The sequence below is a fragment of the Charadrius vociferus genome, unplaced genomic scaffold (assembly GCF_000708025.1).
Source record: "Charadrius vociferus isolate BGI_N301 unplaced genomic scaffold, ASM70802v2 scaffold15, whole genome shotgun sequence".
In the NCBI taxonomy this organism is placed as follows: Eukaryota; Metazoa; Chordata; class Aves; order Charadriiformes; family Charadriidae; genus Charadrius; species Charadrius vociferus.
This window is the reverse complement of record NW_009650064.1, coordinates 10,416,738-10,437,024: the sequence shown is the minus strand read 5'-3', so window position 1 is coordinate 10,437,024 and position 20,287 is coordinate 10,416,738. Positions and strand designations below refer to the sequence as shown.

Below are 20,287 nucleotides of genomic sequence, written 5' to 3'. Positions count from 1 at the left end.
CGGCCGCTGCCCGGTGATGGCTGACAGCCGCCGCGGACGGCTGAAATACGTGTTTCGGCTGGGTTTTTTTAAGAGGTTAAAATGGTTATCGTGCATAAAATGTAGCTCACTGGGGTGGTTTTTTGTTGTTGTTGTTGTTTTGGGTTTTGTTTGTTTGTTTTGGTTGTCGTTGGGTTTTTTTTATTTATTTACTTTTTACTCTCCTGCGTTGCTCTGTGCACTGACTCAGTGTACGGACCGTTATTTGAAACTGTTTCTCCCCCGTCCCCCTCGATGTCCTTTTAGCTCTGATTTTGATCAGAGCATCTCCTTTTTAATACTTTATATATATATACACACACACACATATATATATAAAAGGTATACTTCATATATATATACACATGCACATATATAAAAGGTGCTTAACTGGAAGCATGGGTGGCGAATCATCGTCTGCCTGTGAGCTGTGAAGGCGTTGTTGGGCTTCCCCGGTGGAGCCCTGGGATGAGCCCACCTTGCGCCTGGTCCTTGTGCCGGCAGGTCGCCCTGTCCCCATCACATGCGGCCCCTGCGGCCGAGGGGACAGGGCTCTGCTCGGCTGTCGGGGCATGCAGCCCGTCGAGGCAAAAAGTTTATTTTGCTTGGCTGGCAAAGGTCCTCCGCGAGCTGCTGAGAAGTTAAGGAAAGTGCATTAAGAGGCCTGCTTGGCACTTTGGTCTTTGAAGTCCGTTCTGGAAAACTGACGTCGTTTGTTGATTATTCTTAATGGGCTTCAGGAGGTGAATGGTGTTCTTGGAGCTTTTTTTGTCCATCCTTCTTCAGGGAGTAAGCACTGTAGTGGTGTTACTGCAGCCAGTGAAACTTCAGGGGGAACTGAGAGGGACACTGATAGGTTTCATGTTCCTCTTTTAGTTATGCTGTGCTCTGGATAAGCTGATTAGCTTCTTAGTATTTAACTGCCTCTTTCTTCAGTAAAACGGAACTAAGATGTCCACATCTCGGGGATTGTTGTGCGGCTTACTTTATTACCTGTGATGTGCTGCAAGGTGTTCCAGGTCAGTTTGAGAAGCAAAACATAGTCAATTTGTAAGACATTGGCCGAACAGCTTAGCTTAAAGAGCCAAAGGGGATGGATTTGAACAATAAAGTTGGGTTGTGTGGAGGGATGGGATGATGTTTCTCATTCCCATTTGTGAGGAAGGTATTCACCCAGAGGGTTTGGAAGGGTTGACAGCCAGGGAAAAGCAAGCGGCCATTGCAACAAGTCATTTCTGCTCAAGACCTTTATTGAAGACTGGTTTCTGAATTGCAGGATACCATTTGTTGGAAGTAAATGCTGACTGAAGTAAGTAAATCATCGGTAGTTTCATAAACAATGTGTCAAAACATACATTACTGTAACCACTATTTCTCACAAATAAGCCACATATCTAAGGAAAATTGGAAACCAGCATACACATTATGTCAGTGTGCGCAGGGAAACGAAGAACCAGGATGGTCTTGAAATGGAACAGAGCGTTCCAAGAAATGATTCACACCATGAACATCTTCAGATGTCTCCCTGCGGGCCGGTATTGACCATCTGATGTGCTGAGGATGATCAGTATTTCTGCAGCAAAACCAAGCAGTGTGCCGTGAAGAAAACAGAATTTGGAAACAATGTGTACTTCTGGCTTTGTGATTTAGCAATTGAGAGTGAAAAGCTGTTCTATAGGACATCTGGTGATGTTCTGATACATCTGTAATTATAGTTAAGCAGTCTGTAAGAGGATACTTTGGGATATGTGTTCTGACCCGTCATGAAGCTGTAGTGATTCATTGTCCTATGTGTGGGCACTATTCCTTGCTTTAGGAGCATGGAGCCCGGTGAGTTCTGTATGCTGAACTGTTTTTGGAAATGTTTTAGCGCTGGATGCTTCTCTGCTAAGGATTTGTGGGAGTGGAAGTGAGAATTTTCTTTACTTGGAATTTGAATTCTGCAGTGCTTACTTTAAAATCAAACAGCTGTTCTCCAATAATTGTATAACTGTCCCTGAATAACCCTATACAAACAAATCTAGTTATGGAAATAAGCTTAAAACATTAAGGGATGAGATGGAAGGGAAAGAAAACAAAATTCCTATATGCAGCAATCCATGGATTGCAGGGAAGAGAGAAGAAGAGCAAGATGAGTGAATAAGGGATAAGCCACCTGAAATGACTCCCAAAACATTGTGTATTCTTTCTCTTCAGTAGCATACAACTGCTGTTGGCTTGATTTCTTAAATGGGCTTGGTTTACAGCAGAATGCCATCCCTACTACACTCAAGGTTAAGTAGTGTTTCTTATCATCAGTGCAAAATGTCAGGTACTCTAAAATCTACTTGTTTGCTACTACCTGTAGAAATGTATTGATCAGGAACAAATAAAAGCTGCCTTACACTTGCCCTATTCCACAGAAGAAGAAAAAGCCTATCTATTAAAATTTACGTTCCCTTAACCTTTATGCATGCAGTGATATTTAGTACTTTTAGGTACAGGTTGCCAAGCACGCCATTCAGTTTAAAACTCCCACCAAACTGTTGCCAGTCCTCCTGGGGAGAAGATGATCTGCTATGGGAACAGGCTAGAAGATGCAGGACCTCTTTCCTTTGACATATGGAGAGCAAGCAGGTGTTGCTGGCCCTTCTGCTTTGTTAAGCTTCTCAGAAATGACTCTGCCATGGTGCTCTAGTGATTTTTTTCTGCTTTTCAGTGCTACCGCAGGGAAATGCAGCTGATAATTCCTACGGCCTTTTGTCAGCTCCAAAGGAGCAAAGAAGTTGTGTGAGAGTGCACCCAAACTCTCAACTAATACTTTTTCTGGTTGTTTGGTTTTGGGTTTGTTTTTTTTTTATTATTTATTTCTGGGCAGGGTTTTGTGTGTGTGCATGTCTCCAGATGAAACTGTGCTGAACAGCATGTTTCTGTATTCCAGAAATTGCACAATCTGAATGAATGCAGAACCAAAGCACTATGCTCACATTTTTCTTCCAGTTCAGAACCTGTCTATGAGACACTCATATAGTGCTTGTCTTGGATACATACATATTCATGAGTATGAGGAGATACTAGAAGGAATGACTAGAGTGCAGCAGCTTTACATTTAAAAGATTTTTATGAAGGAACTCCAAATACAAATGATTCAAGGGAGAAATGTGGAAGCTACGTCCAGCCACCTTAACAGGGCCATTGTGGTAGATGTCCCTGTCTTGTCCTGCCTGGATCTGCTTCAGTCATTTGACATAGGCTGAGAAATGATGAGTTTTAAAAGTGTTTTTGACAACAGGAGATTTGTTTAAAAGTCTCAGGAGGCTCTTTTAATTCTTGAAGTCATTAGTGCATGGTTTGTGTGGAGGAGCTGCATGCCTGAGCTTAATTTCTGAGCCATGTGCCTACCAGAAGGTGTTACATTGGTAGCTGCTAGCGTGTTGGGGAGGAACTTTTCAATCGGTTTTTAAAATGTCTGTGAAACACCCCATAAATTTTTGAGAAGATAATTGGGTTATAAGACCAGCACCACAAAGTTAGTGAATGTCTGGATTAAGCTTTCCAGACTGGCCCCAGTTTGATTTCATTGTTGGAATTCTTGTTGTAAGCAGTTGGACTTTGTAGCTGTGATTGAATTATATACAGTGCTAATTAAACGAAATACGTATGTAACTGCATACTTCATGTTTTCAGTCCTGAACCTGGGGCTCTGGAGCCTGTTTTGCAGCGGTAGTGAATCTCCACTGCTGGTGTTAATGGGAGCTCTGCTTTGGGCATATGAAATGCAATAGAATTTTGAAACACCTGAAGTTGGGCACCCAAAATTAGTGTGGGTTTTTTTTTGTTTTTAAGTCTTAAAATTTGTTTGAAAATACATTAAGCATTTATATATTGCACAGATGGGCATTTTGGAAAATCTCATGAGGTAATGAAATCTGTCTCCACAGCAGTTTCTTCATCATTCAAACCATGAGTGGAAGACTCAGTCTTAGGTCCATGTGTTGAGCAATGGGAAAAAAGCCGAAAGTGATTAATCAGAATAGCAGCTGATTAAGTGTGTGCTGTCCATTCCTTGCACTGAATAATGTAGAGAGCTTGTAGAAATTGTGCCTCTGAAGACAGCGAGATATGCAGGGTGTTGATTAAACGTTGCGCAGGTGGCATTTTTGCCACTTCATAGATTTTGCAGGCTTCTCTTGCAATTGTAAGCAGTATGTATGCACGCAGCAGAAACAGTAGGTTAAGACAGCGGGTACATACCTGCTGATACAAATGGTTGAAGAGCCTGTTTCCTTGGAGAGAACTAACGTGTGCGCTTTATATGTATTTGTATGTATTTTGTTTTGTTAGATAGGAAAAGATTTTAACAGACTACTACAGAAGACCATACAAAAGATAAACGTTGATAACGGTGTCAGTTGAAACACTGTTTAGTAGGTACATCACTGTCGAGGAGAAAGAACAGTGTTTATACTTCATGGCTATAGGAGGTTTTTTTTAATCTCCATTCTTTCATTTTTTTTTCCTTTAATTTTACTTCACTAGCAAAACATTCACCAGTATGAATTGGACTACTATGTAATTAACTTTCTAATAGGAAAGTGTCATTTCTTTGGAAGACTAGTGAGTTTGCTTATGGTTCAGGAAATACTGTAAAAGGAGTTATATGGACTCTGCTATAAAATAGATTTGGTTTTCTTTCCTATTTGTGGTTGTCTCAGGTTGTGCTCTTCATATAGTCTACTTTACTAAAAGCATTATTTAATAAATTGTTGGACAAACAGAAATAAATCATATATAGTAGAAATTAGTTGGCTTTACGCATTAGTTCAAATTTGGGATGCAGAAGTCTTTGCCAGCTATCTCTCTCATTATTTTTCTTATTTTCTTTTAATCTGTTGAATACATATAATCCTTTGTAATCACTGTATCCGAGTGTCCCAAGTAGCTACAGAGTCAGGCTCCTCTTTGCTTTCTCTCCTTTTTGCTAATATTCTTTGAACTTGAGCTGCTTTACAGCATCAAAGAGACGAGGGTGTGGAAGGCATGACTAGCTCAGGTTTGCTTATTTTACCTTAAATCTTTGCATCAGGTATGTAAAAGTCACCATGGAGAGAATTACGGCATGAAGCAGGCTGTTACCTCTGATTGTACAGCTGATGCTCTGCTTTGCTTTGAGCGACAAGCTGTGACAGCACTCAGACACACAGCCTAGCTAGCTGTAACGTAAAAGTGACAGTGTGGTGGCAGCGAGCATCCCTGTGAGCCGTACCAGGGTCCTGGTGCCTGTGAAATTGCTCTTGGTACTCGGTGTGGCAGACTGAGCGAGCCCAGGTACACTGCAAGGTGGATTCACGCAGTGAAACCTTAGAGGACGATGCTGGCTTGAAGTACCGCAGCTCTCCTTCAGCCACCCTGTGAAATTACGGCCCTGTCATTTCGTATCCCGGCACAGTTTAATCTGCACAAAGACTGCAATACCTCAAGTGTCAGCGGCAAGGTTGATAAACTTAACACGTTGTTGGCTTCAGAGGCTGGTTCCAGTACTGCAGGGTGTTGCTGTCTGCCTCCCCTACCTTTTCCTACCTTCCAAAAAGAGCACTGCAGGCTCCTCCGTGCCGTTGGCTAGCCCCTGCTCCAAATACCGAACGCGGTCCTTGCAACACGTGTGAACTCTCCTCTCCAACGAGGGTGGGCCTGATGGCCTTCAAAGAGCTGACTCCTCTCAGCACGCTTTGTGGCGCTATGTGCAGGTGCAGAACTTTGAAATTCACGGTGGAGCTTCTGGGTCTTGAAGAGCTGAAGCTTCTCCCTCCGGAGTGACATTATTTGGCCTTTTTCCAAGGGAATGGCTTAACTAGCTTTTGCCCTCAGCATGCAAGTTGCTGATACTTGTTGTTCTTCTCTTGACAGGCTGCTGATACCCTTGCTGTGAGGCAGAAGAGAAGGATCTATGATATCACCAACGTTTTGGAGGGGATTGATCTCATTGAGAAGAAGTCAAAGAACAGCATTCAGTGGAAGTAAGCCTTCTCAATTCTGCAAATTTTCACATGCTCGAAAGCAATAAAAATTGCCTCTTTCCGCTTCCTCTGACTAGATACGACATTGCAATGTTTTGCTTATCAGTGAGCAATGTGACATTTCAGAATCACAGTAAAGTTGCAAATGAACTTTATCTGTCTTCCCTTTAACTTGTGTCTTTGATACATAAAATCAAGTTTAAAGCATGCAGGAGAGAAACTCGGAAAACTTGTACTGCTACTTTATAACTAGCACTTATAGTTGAAAAATTTACTCTAAATGAATCTGGGAAGGGTATTGGGACACAGTGTCTCCACCTGCCTACCCTCCTGTAGTCCACGTCTATTTTCTCTTGGGTCACTGGAGGTGAAAATTCAAGCTAAGAGTCAGAGGGGAAGGAGAAAGGGCCTGCGAACCGGCTCCAATGCAGAAAAAGCAACATTCCAAAAGAAAATAGGTAAAGGGGAATTTAAAATTTGATTTGAAGTTAAGAATTTTCATTTTTTTCTGTTAAAATACTGCTGGGAGGGTAAGCACTCATTTCCTTCATATAGAATATTAGTAGATTTTCAAAATATTGAAAGTAGTCTTAAGAAATTATCTTTGCCTGTTTGCTTCAGATTTTCATTTCTTGTGGTTTCATGAACCTTATGCCTTTTTAAGAGGAGTAGGTGCTGGCTGCAATACAAAAGAAGTCATAGACAGGCTGAGGTATCTGGAAGCTGAAATTGAAGATCTAGAACTAAAAGAGAAGGAATTGGATCAGCAGAAACTGTGGCTTCAGCAAAGTATCAAGAATGTCATGGATGATTCTACAAACCACCAATATCCTTTTAAATTAATTGTGTGCATCTTGGAACTAGAATTAAAGCAACAGTTAAAGTGTAGGTGATGGGTAAAGCATGATGTAGTCCTGGTGGACAACAGGATGACCATGAGCCAGCAATATGGCCTGGTGGCCAATGGCGTCCTGGGGTGCATCAAGAAGATGCAGGTCGAGGGAGGTCATCCTCCTCCTCTACTCTGCCCTGGTGAGGCCTCATCTGGAGTATTGTGTCCAGTTCTCGGCTACGCGGTTCAAGAAGAACAGGGAACTGCTAGAGAGGGTCCAGCAAAGGGCTACAAAGATGATTCGTGGATTGGAGCATCTTTCTTATGAGGAAAGGTTGAGGGACTTGGGTCTTTTCAGTCTAGAGAAAAGATGACTGAGGGGAGATCTTATCAACGCTTATAAATCCTTAAAGGGAGGGTGCCAGGGGGATGGGAACAGTCTTTTTTTCAGTGGTGCCCAGTGATGGAACAAGAGGTAACGGGCACAAACTTGAATATAGGAAGTTCCATCTAAACATGAGGAGGAACTACTTTACTTTGAGGGTGGCAGAGCGCTGGCACAGGCTGCCCAGAGAGGTTGTGGAGTCTCCCACTCTGGAGACATTCAAAACCCCTCTGGATGCCGTCTTCTGCAAGCTGCTGTAGGTGAACCTACTCTGTCAGGGGGGTTGGACTAGATGATCTTCAGAGGTCCCTTCCAACCCTGACCATTCTGTGATTTTATCCAGAAGTAATGAAAGGCAAATATTTTTTCTGGTTGTGGTTCCGAAAGAAATAAAATATGAATCTTATTTACATAACTTTTTAACCTCTGTGACTGTATGATTGGTAACTTGAAAATAATTTAGCACGCACACATATATATGGCAGTAATTTTTGAGCCCATGTTATAATCCTGATGTCTTATTTTAAATTAATTATATTGCTTTCCAGCACTTAAATCTATACTTTCTTAGCAGTGCTTCACATGAATCTTTTTTTGTGTTGCTTTCTTCTCTTGAAAAGATTAAGCTATCACCCAAAGATAAATTGAGTTGTCAACGTCCTGAAACTTGTTGGGTTTGCAAATGGAAAAATATCCTATGTGTAAATACTCCATGAGCAGAGAGTTCCTGCTGCGTTCCTTGTAACCACGTGTTTAGCTGGCTTGCAAGATATTGAGCAAAACAGACACCTGAGATTTGGAGCAGAAAAGTGCCCTTCTTAGCTATAGTGCCAGTGATAAGTACTTCAAAATTGCTTGCAGTTGCTCTACAGAAACTGCTTCCATAAAATGGATTTTGCAGAAAGGAGATTGAAGTTAGATGTTAGGAAAAATTTTCCTTTGGGAGAGCTGGCACTGGAATTGACCCCCCAGGGAGGCAGTGGAATATCCATGTCTGGAGGTTTTCCAGAAGAGGGAAGGCAAACATCTGTCTGGAATGTCTTAACAGTTGATCCTACCTTGAGGCAGGGGAACGGGGTGGCAGATGAACTCTCAAGTCCCCTCTGGCAGTACTTCTGTGTGATTTTGGGAAGTTCTGATATGCACTTGAATTCTATAGTGTCAAGTTAGTGAGGTAAATGGTATCGTTCAAAACAAGATTTTACACATTCTCCTTTTTTAGAATAATCTCTTCTCATTCAAGCTATGCAACTTTTTTCTTTTTGTATTTTCTTCACAGAAATAGATTATTTTTTTTCTTTAAAAGGCAGAAGTCTGCTATTTTTAACCAGCCCTTCTGAAAGCCAAAAATCATGCCTTGATTACACCTCTGAGTAACAGCGATAACTTCATAGTTTAGGATCAGTTTGGACAAACTTCTTTTAAAGGGCAACAAATACCAGTTTCATATTGCTTTAAGAAAAACGTTCCTTGACATAAGTTACGTTTTCGTATGTCACCCATGAAGATATCTGCAACTGCTTCAATGGTAAGTTGCTGCTCGGCTGTATTTCTTAAAGTGAGGGGTTTCCTGATCTTCCTCTTGAAAACTAAATTGCTAACTAACCTGCTTTTTTCCTGTAAGTATTTTCAATTTAGAAGTATTCAATTGTGATCAGTAGTAAGTAGATGTTTCTCCTGATGTTCGTGACTAGCGAGTTCTGACATTTTCTAGTTGTAGTCACAGATTGTATGGAACGGGAGCTCAGCTGTTTTCGGAGTACTGTCTTTGGATGTCTCTGTATTCATACTTTGCAGCAGATTGCCTCAGGCATGTTGGTCCAACCCACCAGGAAAACCTGGCAGGTCCAAATTTCCTAAAATTTTCTGGTGGCAGCTGCAGCCAGAGGGAGCTCCTGATGGTGCTATATAAATGGGGCCAGCTAAAGTTCAAAGATGGGGCATTGGTACTAAATCAAAAGGATTCCTTCTGTACAGGAGGTTTGAAGAAATTGCCAAGAATTGCTGGCAGAAGTTGCTTCCTTTGACATCCTTTCCTGGTCCTGGGGGCAGCAAAGGGAAAATTGTTGTTCAGGCTACAGCTAGGCTCAAAACCATCTCTTCTTTTGCCACAAGGAAGGTTGTGTTTGTTTTTGAATAAAGTGCAAAATTAGGGAACTAGTGCAGAGTTCAGCAAAAACAAACTGTTACTAAAGAGAGTCATTACAAAACGTGGAGACACCTAGTACGCCAGTCACGTAGTACTTCATGTAAGTGTCTCTTAGGAGGTACAGAAAGAAAAGCATTATTCCAAGTTACGGACAAAAAGAAAACGATGAGCAGGTAGCTGAGTGACCTGCAGTGTAAGGCAGGTTGTGCCAGTGCTGTTGATGTAATTGTGATCTCCTGTCTTTAACCAATACATTTTAGTCCACCTAACCCACAGGTGAGTTTGATAGTCAGCTGTTACATCCCAGTTGTGTGTGCTGCAGCTGTGAGCCAAGACACTGGGAAGTGCTGGTACTGAAGGTGATCGTAAAAGCCTTTTCTTCCTTCTCCTGTTAAATCTCTCGGTACTACCACTGTTTTTCAAAGCCATAAAGTAAGCTGGACCAGAGAGCTGAAAAAGAAACTAGTTAAATAAATACTTTCACCTCATGTTATCTATACAACTAGGAGATCTGGGGACAGTCACAAACAGGTGAAGGAAGTGGTAAATACTGCATTGCTACAAGAAAAGGTTCTTGCAACTATGGTCTAAGTATTGGAATTCTGTGATTTATGTTATGCGATATACTTGGATCTTATAGGGACTATGCAAGTCCCACCACAAGTTTATTTATGCTGGAATTACGCAGTATTTTAAGTGGCCTTAGAGAATTACCATATCTCACTTGAGTGGATACCATGCAAGGCTTAAGAAAAATATGCACACTTAACACTGTCTTAAAAATTGCTATTTAACCAGGAGACACACTTCTAGCAATTCAAGCACCTTGTGGTACACAGTTAGAAGTACCTATACCCGAAATGGTACGTACTGGTTTCTTGTTTACCTGAGTGTTCTAGAGGGATAGTGGAAAAGAAGAGCTACATTAGAGCAGAGGATTTCTCTCTAGCCATGTGCGTGTGGGGAAATTTTTAAAAATTGAGATGCTGTCAGTTGAGAATGGAGGGGATGGGTGGCAAAAAGTGTATTTGGATACCTGGATAGACTAATTGTGACTGTCTTCTATTAAAAACAAGATATAATAGTGTGTTTCTTTGCCCTCTCTTCTTCTGTCTTGCTATTTAATGTTGCAGCTTTTCAAATGAAACTCAATTGTCATGAATTCGCTTGAGAACTTGTTAGCAGCGACTTTTATGTGTCAAATTTCTCTCTATTATATTGCTAAATCAGATCTCTTATGAAAAAGCCTTTTAGATTTATCTGTAGGATTAGTTTAGATTTTGTTTGTGTTTAATAACATGGTACTAGACTGGGTAGAGAAACATAGACTGCTCTCTTGCTTTAGCCAGAAGGCTTAAGCAGGCAGGGCTAAAGTAGGAGGCGAAATTACTTACCCCTGTCCATCTTTAATGTTTTTTGTTGCAGTACTCTGTTTTAAATAGGGCTTACATAGTTGGGAGAGAGCATTGTATGAAGCATGATAGCCACTATGCTTGTAGAAGGGTGAAATTCACCTGAGAAGTTTCACAAGCTATTTTTAGTGAGGCTAAGCACAGTCTAATATCATGAGAGCATCCAAAGCTAGAACCATGAAGCCGATCCCAGTGATACTATTTGTCCGTCTCTGCTGAAAACAGTTCAGGCAATGGTAAGGTTCTCTGTGGGACCAAAATTAGCAGCTGTGATGTTGGGGTGTTTTTGGCATTTTGTCAAGGACTAAAACAGCTGATCTTCGTCTTTTTCACCAACCTCAAATTGGATGGTTTTGTTTTGGCTCCCCTCCCTCGAGGCTCCTTTCCCACTTTTCTCATCCTCATTTTTTCTGGAACATACTTGCTGAAAACCTATTTGCTGAATTAGCCACTGCAGAGTCAGCAGTATCATTGAGGCTGTGCTAGAGGAAGCCAGTCCTAGCTGTATCACTTAAATAACTTGCCAAAAGAAGGCCTGGCAAATCAGCTAAGAAATTGTTTCTACTAACTCATGGTCCTGTGTTCACTCAGTCTGGGTGAGATACTCAGCTGTTTTAGGATGCTTGGTCACAACCAGGATCGTTCTGAAGTTCCCTTTAAAACAAAGAGATTTAAAGGTACAGAAATCATTATTTACCATTGCTGTTATCGATAAGATGTAGCCCTGCTATAAGTCTCATGTAACGAACTCAAGATTTAGTTAAGCACTTTGAAGAATTGTGTATTTGTGTCTTCTGTAACTGTGTTCTGGTCAGGTAAAAACAACAGATTACAAACCTGTAATGTAGGTTTGGTTTTTTTATTAGATCACATGTATTAGGTTTGTGGGTTTTTTTCATTAGTATGATTGGATAAGTTTGTGCCAATCCTCAGCTCTTCCTAGCAATCTAACTAGAAGAGCGCTGTATTTATCTTGAGAATTCTGTTCAAACTTCTTCATTACTTTCTGCAGGAAATAACTCTATGCAGTTACTGTGACATTTGGTAAAGTTCCAAGTTCTCAAGGAACAGTAACTTTCATAATATACCACCTTTACAGGGACAGAATGGACAGAAGAAATACCAGATCAATCTTAAAAGTAGTTCAGGACCTATCCATGTGCTGCTTATAAATAAAGAATCAAACTCCTCCAAGCCCATGGTGTTTCCAGTTCCTCCGCCCGATGACCTTGCACAGCCCCCAACTCAACCTGCGGCTCCAGCGACTCCCCGTAAGCCTGCGACAGCTCCTCAAAATCCACCAGAGCAACATGACCTGAACCAAGGACAAGAGTTACCGCAAACATCAGTTGCGGACACGCCGTCAGGTGGGACCAGGGTTTTTCCTACCCTCACCTAGATTGGTGAGGGAGGAAGGGAACTGGAGGGAAAGAAGAAACCGTTAGAAAAATTGGTAGATAAGGGAAAGATTAAGAATATGCACAGCGTAGCAGCTATCTGTGAAGAAACTACCCCAAGGGCTTACTAACAGCTCTCAGCAGGTTACAGGGAAGCCTCTTCTGTCTGGTGAAACAGATTCTTCCCTTGTAGCTTATCATCTTATACAGAACAGGTTTTGGATGTGATCCTGTTAATTGTTCTGAGGTGCTTCTCCAGAATGCAGTATGGAACGAAATTGCCCACCTCTGAAGCAGTATATGGTTTGAACGTGTACCTTTTAATGAGACAGATAATACAGGCACCAGTTCCAGCTTTTGTGCCACAAAGTCACTTACCTTCTTCTACATAGCCACAGTGAGAGACCGCCTGAGTATCAGATATTTTTTTCATAATAATAGTAGGGTAATATGAAAAGACTTAAGAAAAATGCTGTCAGTGTTACAGACTGTCCTGAATAAAGCGTGCCTACGACTTTGGAAGGGGGAGACTCCTCTCGCCTCATCCCAGGCATTGGCCGTCATCTCCTCGAAAGACAAACCTGTGTTTTGTGTTCCTTTTTACCATAACAGACTTTATAACGTGCCTTTCCATCTTTGTAGACGGCAGCGTGCAGCAGGAGGGGGCAACCCCAGCGGGTCCTTACTCCAGCCTTGCAGAGTCGGTGCTGTACCCCAGCCTTTCAGGAGATGTCGCCCAAGCTACAGCTAGCTCAAATGACTACCAGGGCTTGCTGCCCCTGGATGTTAACTGTATTCTCAAGCCAAACTCATTCGACATAGCAAAGATGGAGGAGCCCACAGGTAGGAAGAAGCAGTTACTGTTTGAATGGTTTTATTAGTTTCCTGATCTTTGTGACCGAGCTACTGATGAGTTACACAGAGGGAAAAACGAGCATTTTCCCCACAGAGGAAATCATTCAGCTCCTGATGAAGCCACTGAGCCAGCTCTGAGGAGCAAGCTCATTTTAAGCAAAGTACTTTTCTCTGCCACCAAATAACCTTCATATTGTACAGGGCTCTAGGGTTATGTGGGATTAGTGGGAGAAATGTATCGGGCAAAAACTGAGGGATACAAAGATGGATATACTTTACATATCCATGGCATGCTGTGTCCACAGCTCCAACACTGTGCGTTAACCATACTGTACTTTGCAATTCATTGTTTTAATGCAGAGAATACGTGTTGACTTCCATAAACACATGCTCCTGTCTTTCACAGGAAATATCAGTGGGGATATTATTGATGAACTCATGTGTTCTGACGGTAAGTATTTAGCATCATTACTTTTCTAATAATCACAAGTAGTAGCATGGGTTTTGTGTGAACAGCACTCTTGGTAGGTGTCTGTTACATCCAGTGCCAAGAGTCAGTATGAAACTACTTCTTTCCCTGTACTGCCTCCTCTATCTTTGTCATTCTTGTCTTTCCTCCCCTTTCCATTCCCTGCAACGGTGTTATTTAACAATCAAAATATGAAAGCCTTAATCCAGCAAGCACTTACATGCATGAGTAACCCACCAGTCCTTAATTCAGGTACAAAGAAAGAACAGGCTGATGACTACAGTGCTGCCTTAAAAAAAAAAAAATAAAAAAAAAAATCTGGTTTAATTCTGTTCTGCCTCAGGCTTCCTGCAGGAGCTTTGAGTAAACATTTCAGAACATATTTACATGCCTGCACGCAGGCGGATACATGGCCAGCTGTGGTATGCTAACAGAACAGACAAACATCACCCATTTCTACTTTTGCACCTTGGTGGCCTTGAGTGTAGAACTGAACCACAGCCAGGAAGTTCACGTGCTCCCTGCCTCGCTGCTCTGTGCCAGGCAAAGAAGTGAACTCAGCTGCTGTAAACATGCTGCTGTAAGCAGCCTCTGCCAATATCTGCCCTTCAAGCAGACAACCTCAGGGCTTATCCAGAAAAAAACATGTAATTATAAGATCCGTGGGGCAAGATGGGATTATGTGAATGTGCCATTACATGGCTACGATGGAAACTGTCTCCACTTTTAGAGTAGGCACAGCATGCCCAACTCATCTGCACTAGGTTAGCGTTCCTGAGGTGCAGCATGAGGGCTGAGGCTTCTCTTCTTGTGTTCCCTCCCCAAAGATGGCTTCAAGTCCATGCTTGAAATACAGCACACAAACTGCTAGCTTCCATTCTTCATCTGTAAAATAGTGATAAATGGCAACTCACTTAAAATGATATTTGAACGCTGATATACACGATACTGTAACAGGATAAAGGAATACAAATACAAATGATGGCTTTCTGATGAAAGTTTCAAAAGCTGCTCAGGAGCTCCTTTGCTGCAGGAGAAATTAAGTCCATATTCCATAGCTATCACTCCATTCCAGCAAATTCACTTAAAATACTAAGCAAAAAATGTAGACATGCCACTTACTGCCTTAGTTGGAAGGCAGTATGGGTATTCACAGTATGTATTCTTGCATGCTTGTCAGATTATCAAGACTATTTTAATTATTAAGACTAACATTACCTGTGATGACAAACATACTGGATTATGAGATAGGACTGATATGCCGGAAGTGTTTTAATTTAAACTAAACTATTCCTGCTTTACAGTTTTTCCTCTCTTACGACTCTCTCCTACTCCCGGAGATGACTACAACTTTAACCTGGATGATAATGAAGGAGTCTGTGATCTCTTTGATGTGCAGATACTAAATTATTAGATATTGTGTCAACCGGACTACTTATCTACCTCTAACTATAACATTCTAGACTTCTTCATAACCTAAGTATTTGAATAATGAATGTATAACTTCTTAGTTCACTGACTCTGGGAGTATATTTCCTTTTGCTTCCTTTAACTACTTCACAAAACAAATTCAACAACCAGAAAAAAGGGCTTTTATAAAAAACTCTGGAACATTTTTTTCACCCAAGTATCCTCTGTGTAATCTATTTGGAGTTTTCTTTAGTAAGAAAAGTGAAAATGCTTTATAGCCTTTTCATCACTTTTTAAAAAATGATTAGGCTTCTTGCTCACAGTTAACAGCATTTTCTTTGAAGCTTTACTGCCAAGAAGCTTTCTATTTTTTTTAACCTTCCAATCAATTTTGAAGCTTTCACTGCCAAGCTGAAAAGTGAAGGATATCAATTTGAGTTACGCTAAATTGTTTCAGTGAACCAATTTTGTGAAGTGCCTTCTGTTTTAGCACTTTAAGTTTCTCACACTGACTTCTGACATTCCACTTTCCTAGATGATAGGAAAGGTCTGTTTGTAGTTTGTATTAAAGTGTGCCAATACTTGTATATTAACAAGATTTTTTTAATAAAATTGTACAAACAAAGCCATCAGTACTTTTGATCTTAATTTCTTGCAATCCCTTCGGTGTCCATTACGTGTTACAACTGAGATAATAGACTTGTGGCAGCATCCACGTTTGCTGGTTCCTCTTCCAGGTGTGTGGAAACCTGAAAAAAATGAGTTACAGTTTAAAGTAGAAAGCAGTATCTTTTTACTCTGCTTGGAAAAAAAAAACATCCCTAATAAATACCTGTTGTCTAGAAGATTAGTTTGTCTTTATATATTTAATTTAGGCTAATTTTGCAGTCATAATCTGATAATTTGGGGGATTCCAGGATTCACTAAACTTGACAGGTAAGCAGCTAATACTTTATGCTGCAGAAGACAGACAAAGCATCATGCCAGTAACGTAACATAACATTTCATGTTTCCCCTCAGCCTCTCCTTAAGGTATTTGACACCCATTCTGTTGCTGCCGGCCATACAGAAACTTGATCACCTCAGGCACAGTAAATAAAAATCAACTCATGTCCACTTCTCCCAACTCCCTCTACTTCCCCTCACAGGATTTATCTGTCCTTTGTCCTGGCCCACTACTTTCTCTCTCCCCCAAACCACGCCCAGTATATCAGGAAGGGTCAGCATAAACAGTTTATATGGAGGAGCTTGTCTGCAATTAAATTCTGTGAATTATTTCTTGCTCAAGATTGCATGTAGCCCTGTTTAATACACTAGACAAAGGAAGATGAGTGAACCTTAAGCGCTACAGGCAAGAGCTATAGTACAGCAATTGTTGTTTCAGATGCTGCATGAGGGAATACAAAGTCTTAGGAATCGGGAGCAGAAAGAGGCCGAGCTGTTTGGTTCAAAGCACTATTAGATGCTTCAGGTAGGGAACAGCAAGGTTCATCCTTGCTTTCTGTGTCTATTCATGTTGAGCATAAGTCTTAAATCGAGTCTGGAGCTGGAATTAACTTTAAAAAAAAATCAATTAAAAAACAGCTAGAACATAATTTAAAGATACGTTTTGGAAACATGCTCCGGCTTGGCTGTCCACCCTCTTCTTTAGTAGTTATATAGCACTTGAATATGCTAACCATATTTCAACATTACCACACAACTGAAATTAATAAAGCTGGCTTTACAGCTTTAAAGGAGCTTCATGAATTGCCTGCAGTCTTAGAGCCAGAATATAATGCTTTGAACATGCATTTTCCTTTCATTTACCTCCTCAGATTTTTACAAAGGGAAATTACCTGATGAGTCTTCTGAGGTTCCGCTGCAGTGCCTTTTGATAGCTGCTGTACTTCTTTCTGCACTTCAGCAAATGCTTTATTTATTGTGCTAACTTTCTCAGCATTTCTAATGTTTATCTGGGAGAGAAAAAACATACACACATTGGTATTTTTAACTGAAATTCCACTGGCGTGTGAACTTGCACCATTTCTGTACAACTAATATATAGCCAGTGTTATATGCATATCTTCAAAAATTGCTTTTTAGTAGGTATGTTTTTAAACTTGAGTTTCTCTGTTAATTATATCAAGTAGTCATGTACTACTAACGTTCTAATGAATTGAAAATTACGAAAGCAGTTAAACTTGTTCTGTTGGAAAGGGAGCCCGTAGTGATCCAGAAACAGAACACACAGAAAACAAAAGCCAGGCTGTGGACAGGTCCTGCTGTGCCACCCTCAGCTCCTCTTAGCTGGAGTGGGATTCCAGGAAGGGCTCCTTCCTTCATTTGTAAATGATCTTACCATTTTGAATTTCTTCCAGTAGTTTGCCTTTCAGCATCACACCTTGCATTCCTACTTGTTCATACCGTAGGGCTGGCCAACGTCATCATTCAGATTTTGCTACGGTATTTAAAGAAAATTCTATGGCTGGAGCAGACCAGGATGTATATTTGGTCCCTGGACACCTCAACCTCACTTCATAAGTTATTTCAACAATGATACTTGATTTTGAAGAGGAAGAGCTAAGATAGGGACATGCGCTGTGCTCTGGGGACAATACTCTGTTGTAGAGGAGCAGGGTGGATGCATGGGGCCATCAACTCTTTCACCACTGCAGCAAATTAAAATTCAGTTGATCTCAGCCCTAGCACCTGTTGCTTCTGAAGCACCACGTTTGGAACAGGATCGTAGCCAGATAATGGCCTATTACATTGCAAATGTTCCAGAAGCACACTTGTACTTCTTCAGGCAACCCCAAATTTCAGGATACCTACTGCTATTCCAAAGGCCACCCCTGTAATTCACCTTTCAGCAATTTACATAAGCAGAAGCAAACCATGAACTGTTACATGTATTCATTTTGCTTTCAAAGCTTCCATAGTTTCAGAGCAAGTGTACATTAACAATAATTCCATTTATTCTGAGTGACTAAGAGAACCAGTAGTAAGAAAGCGGTGGCAAGAGGCTCATAAAACAAGCCTCTTCAGATTAGTAGTTTAATTCATAATACCCTGAAACTCCAGAACCAGTCCATGACTCCAGAAACACGGACTCAGCTCCTAGCTCACATCAGAATGGATGGAACTATGGACAATGCAATTTACAAAGAGCTTAGGTTTCTCAGTGGGGCTTGTTACCATTTTCCAGCTTCACAGGGGTGCTGAAAGGATCCAGTCAGTTTTAATACCTGATATCCACAGCTACTCTGGCAGGACTCCTCTGTAGAAAGAGGCTCTGTAGCTAGCATGTGTGTCTATATCAAAAGTTGTTTGAATAGTTACAATGGGGTTTTATCTATTAAAGAATAAACCTATTTTAACAATTTTTTCTGAGCATTTTCCTATACTGCTTAATGATAAGTAAATCCCCAAAGGCTTAATGAATTAAAGAATACAGCTTCAAACACACAGAATAAAATTTTACTCCTAATAAGCTACTGAATATGTTTTTAAACCTGTTTCTCCTTTTATTATACAGAACCCTCTAGACTAAGTGGAGATGTGACGCCAGCAATATGAAATTGTTTGGGGCCTCCCTGTTTATTTCCAAAGTTTGTTATGTTCCTGTCTGTCTACCCAATGAACTTGTCAAGTGGCTTTAGCTTCCAGGAGAAAAACTGAAAGGGCCTTTTCTTAGAGCTGCTATTTAACTCTGTTTGCCCAACAGACTGCAACTAAATCTAGTGGGAACAATACGCCACTAACTTTCTACTTTTATAATCAGATGACCTTCTAGAGGCACCTGCTGAACTCTCAGCAGATTACACAGCTCAGGCTGGAGGCAGAGTTTAAGAAGATACCATATAATAAGTTGTTGCTACCAAGAGGAAAACTCTTGCTTAGATCACCCCTACCCCTTGTCCCCTCCATCGCTCCCTGCCACACAACCCACTCTCTTCCTCCTCTGGGCTGCGGTGCTCTCCAGATCTGAAAATGGCAGAATATTATCTTTGCTTCTTTACTTTTCCATTGCTTTAGTGGATTAAATCAGCTCACAGAAGGGTCTGCGGAGCATCCCAGCCGATCTAGGGTGTTAGAAGGGGGAAAAGAGGAATTAAGGAGTAAAACATATGGCAGTGTGTGCTCTTAGATCTGTTCACTGCATCTCACTGACATGGTTTTACTTGACAGCTGAGACAAATAAACAGCTTCTGGATCAGAAAAGGCTCCATCCTTCCTGGTACTTCCCCCCCCAAATGTTTCTCTTTGCACTCGATCATAATTAAATTTGTTCAACTCATCAACCCAGAAAAGAAAACGCAAAATGCATTTTTAATTGCTTTTGCTGCTGATTTAGCAAGTTGAATCACCTAGTATGCGATGAGTTCCTGAGCCAGCATCGAGGTGAGCTGTGGGAACAGAGCCTGGAGCCTGGTAAGGGGGGCTGGGGTCGGGAACATGACAGAAAGGAGCAGGACCTGCCTTTGCAGCATCTGTGCCTGGTAGTTTGGATCAAGCCATTTTCTCAAACCGTACTCTGAAATACACCATCAGTGATGCTGCAAGTGTTGCCTAGTAAATGTAAGCTCATTAAACAACTGACGCCTTTTGCACCCTGTTCTCCAGGACACACAAAGATATTACCACGTACTTTCTAAATGAGCCCCCCTCAAGCAGAACAGCTTGAAGTCTTATGTGTCAGATGCTTGCAGGAGATCATAGAATGATAGAATGGTTTAGGTTGAAAGGGACCTTGAAGATCATGTCGTCGCAGCCCCCCTGCCATGGGCAGGGACACCTCCCACCAGACCAGGTTGCTCACAGCCCCATCCAGCCTGGCCTTGAACACCTCACGGGATGGGGCGTCCACAGCTTCTCGGGGCAGCCTGTTCCAGTGCCTCACCACCCTCAGAGTAAAGAATTGCTTCCTAATATCTAAAGCTCCCCTCTTCCAGTTTGAAGCCATTACCCCTCATCCTATCGCTACATGCCCTTGTAAAAACAGATCAGTCAAATAAACGCTTTGTGCTTCTCTTTTTGGAGACACTGACATCAACATACAAACCGAATTTTCAGGAGGAAAAAATCGCGTACTTTGCAATGTCCTGCCCAGAACAACGCTGCCCATAAAACCGCTCCGGTCAGTCACTGCCGAGCGCTCCCCTCGCCCGGCAGAGGAGGCCCGAGAGGAGGAGAGCCCGCACCGGCCCGGCCTAAGCCCCGCGTGGGGCCTACGGGCTGAGGCCCTCCCTCCCGCCAGGCGACCCTCCTCCCGCCCGGCCGCCCCCCGCCCCACTCACCTGCTTCAGCCCGGAAGTGACGGGCCGCGCTTTGCCCTTGGCCTTGGCCTTGACGGCGCCGCTGCGGGCGATGGAGAAGACACTC

The 20,287-nt window shown here is 41.8% G+C and overlaps 2 protein-coding genes across 2 annotated transcripts in view; one reads left to right on the top strand and one right to left on the bottom strand.

Annotated features, from left to right (window-relative positions):
* The first annotated feature begins 1,838 nt into the window (after nucleotides 1-1,838).
* E2F5 (E2F transcription factor 5, p130-binding) lies at nucleotides 1,839-15,548 on the top strand. The gene is made up of 10 exons (XM_009891951.1): nucleotides 1,839-1,848; nucleotides 2,717-2,787; nucleotides 5,905-6,014; nucleotides 6,679-6,840; nucleotides 8,716-8,759; nucleotides 10,179-10,243; nucleotides 11,892-12,159; nucleotides 12,832-13,032; nucleotides 13,451-13,495; nucleotides 14,818-15,548. The coding sequence occupies exons 1-10, from the start codon at nucleotides 1,839-1,841 to the stop codon at nucleotides 14,925-14,927; spliced, it is 1,086 nt and encodes a 361-aa protein (XP_009890253.1). The 3' UTR covers nucleotides 14,928-15,548.
* The window catches only part of LOC104292547 (chromosome unknown open reading frame, human C8orf59), an 8,941-nt gene continuing 4,159 nt past the window's right edge, over nucleotides 15,506-20,287 (bottom strand). Inside the window, exons 2-4 of the mRNA XM_009891950.1 lie at nucleotides 20,203-20,284; nucleotides 16,762-16,878; nucleotides 15,506-15,672 (exon numbers count right to left, since the gene is read on the bottom strand). Of these exons, the coding sequence (XP_009890252.1) occupies nucleotides 15,604-15,672; nucleotides 16,762-16,878; nucleotides 20,203-20,284 (268 nt within the window). The 3' untranslated portion in view covers nucleotides 15,506-15,603. The remainder of the gene's footprint in view (nucleotides 15,673-16,761; nucleotides 16,879-20,202; nucleotides 20,285-20,287) is intronic.

Coding starts and splice junctions, on each gene's coding strand:
- E2F5 (XM_009891951.1), top strand. Junction 2,788..5,904: donor CAAAGGAGCAAAGAAGTTGT/GTGAGAGTGCAC, acceptor TTCTCTTGACAG/GCTGCTGATACCCTTGCTGT. Junction 13,496..14,817: donor TGAACTCATGTGTTCTGACG/GTAAGTATTTAG, acceptor CCTGCTTTACAG/TTTTTCCTCTCTTACGACTC.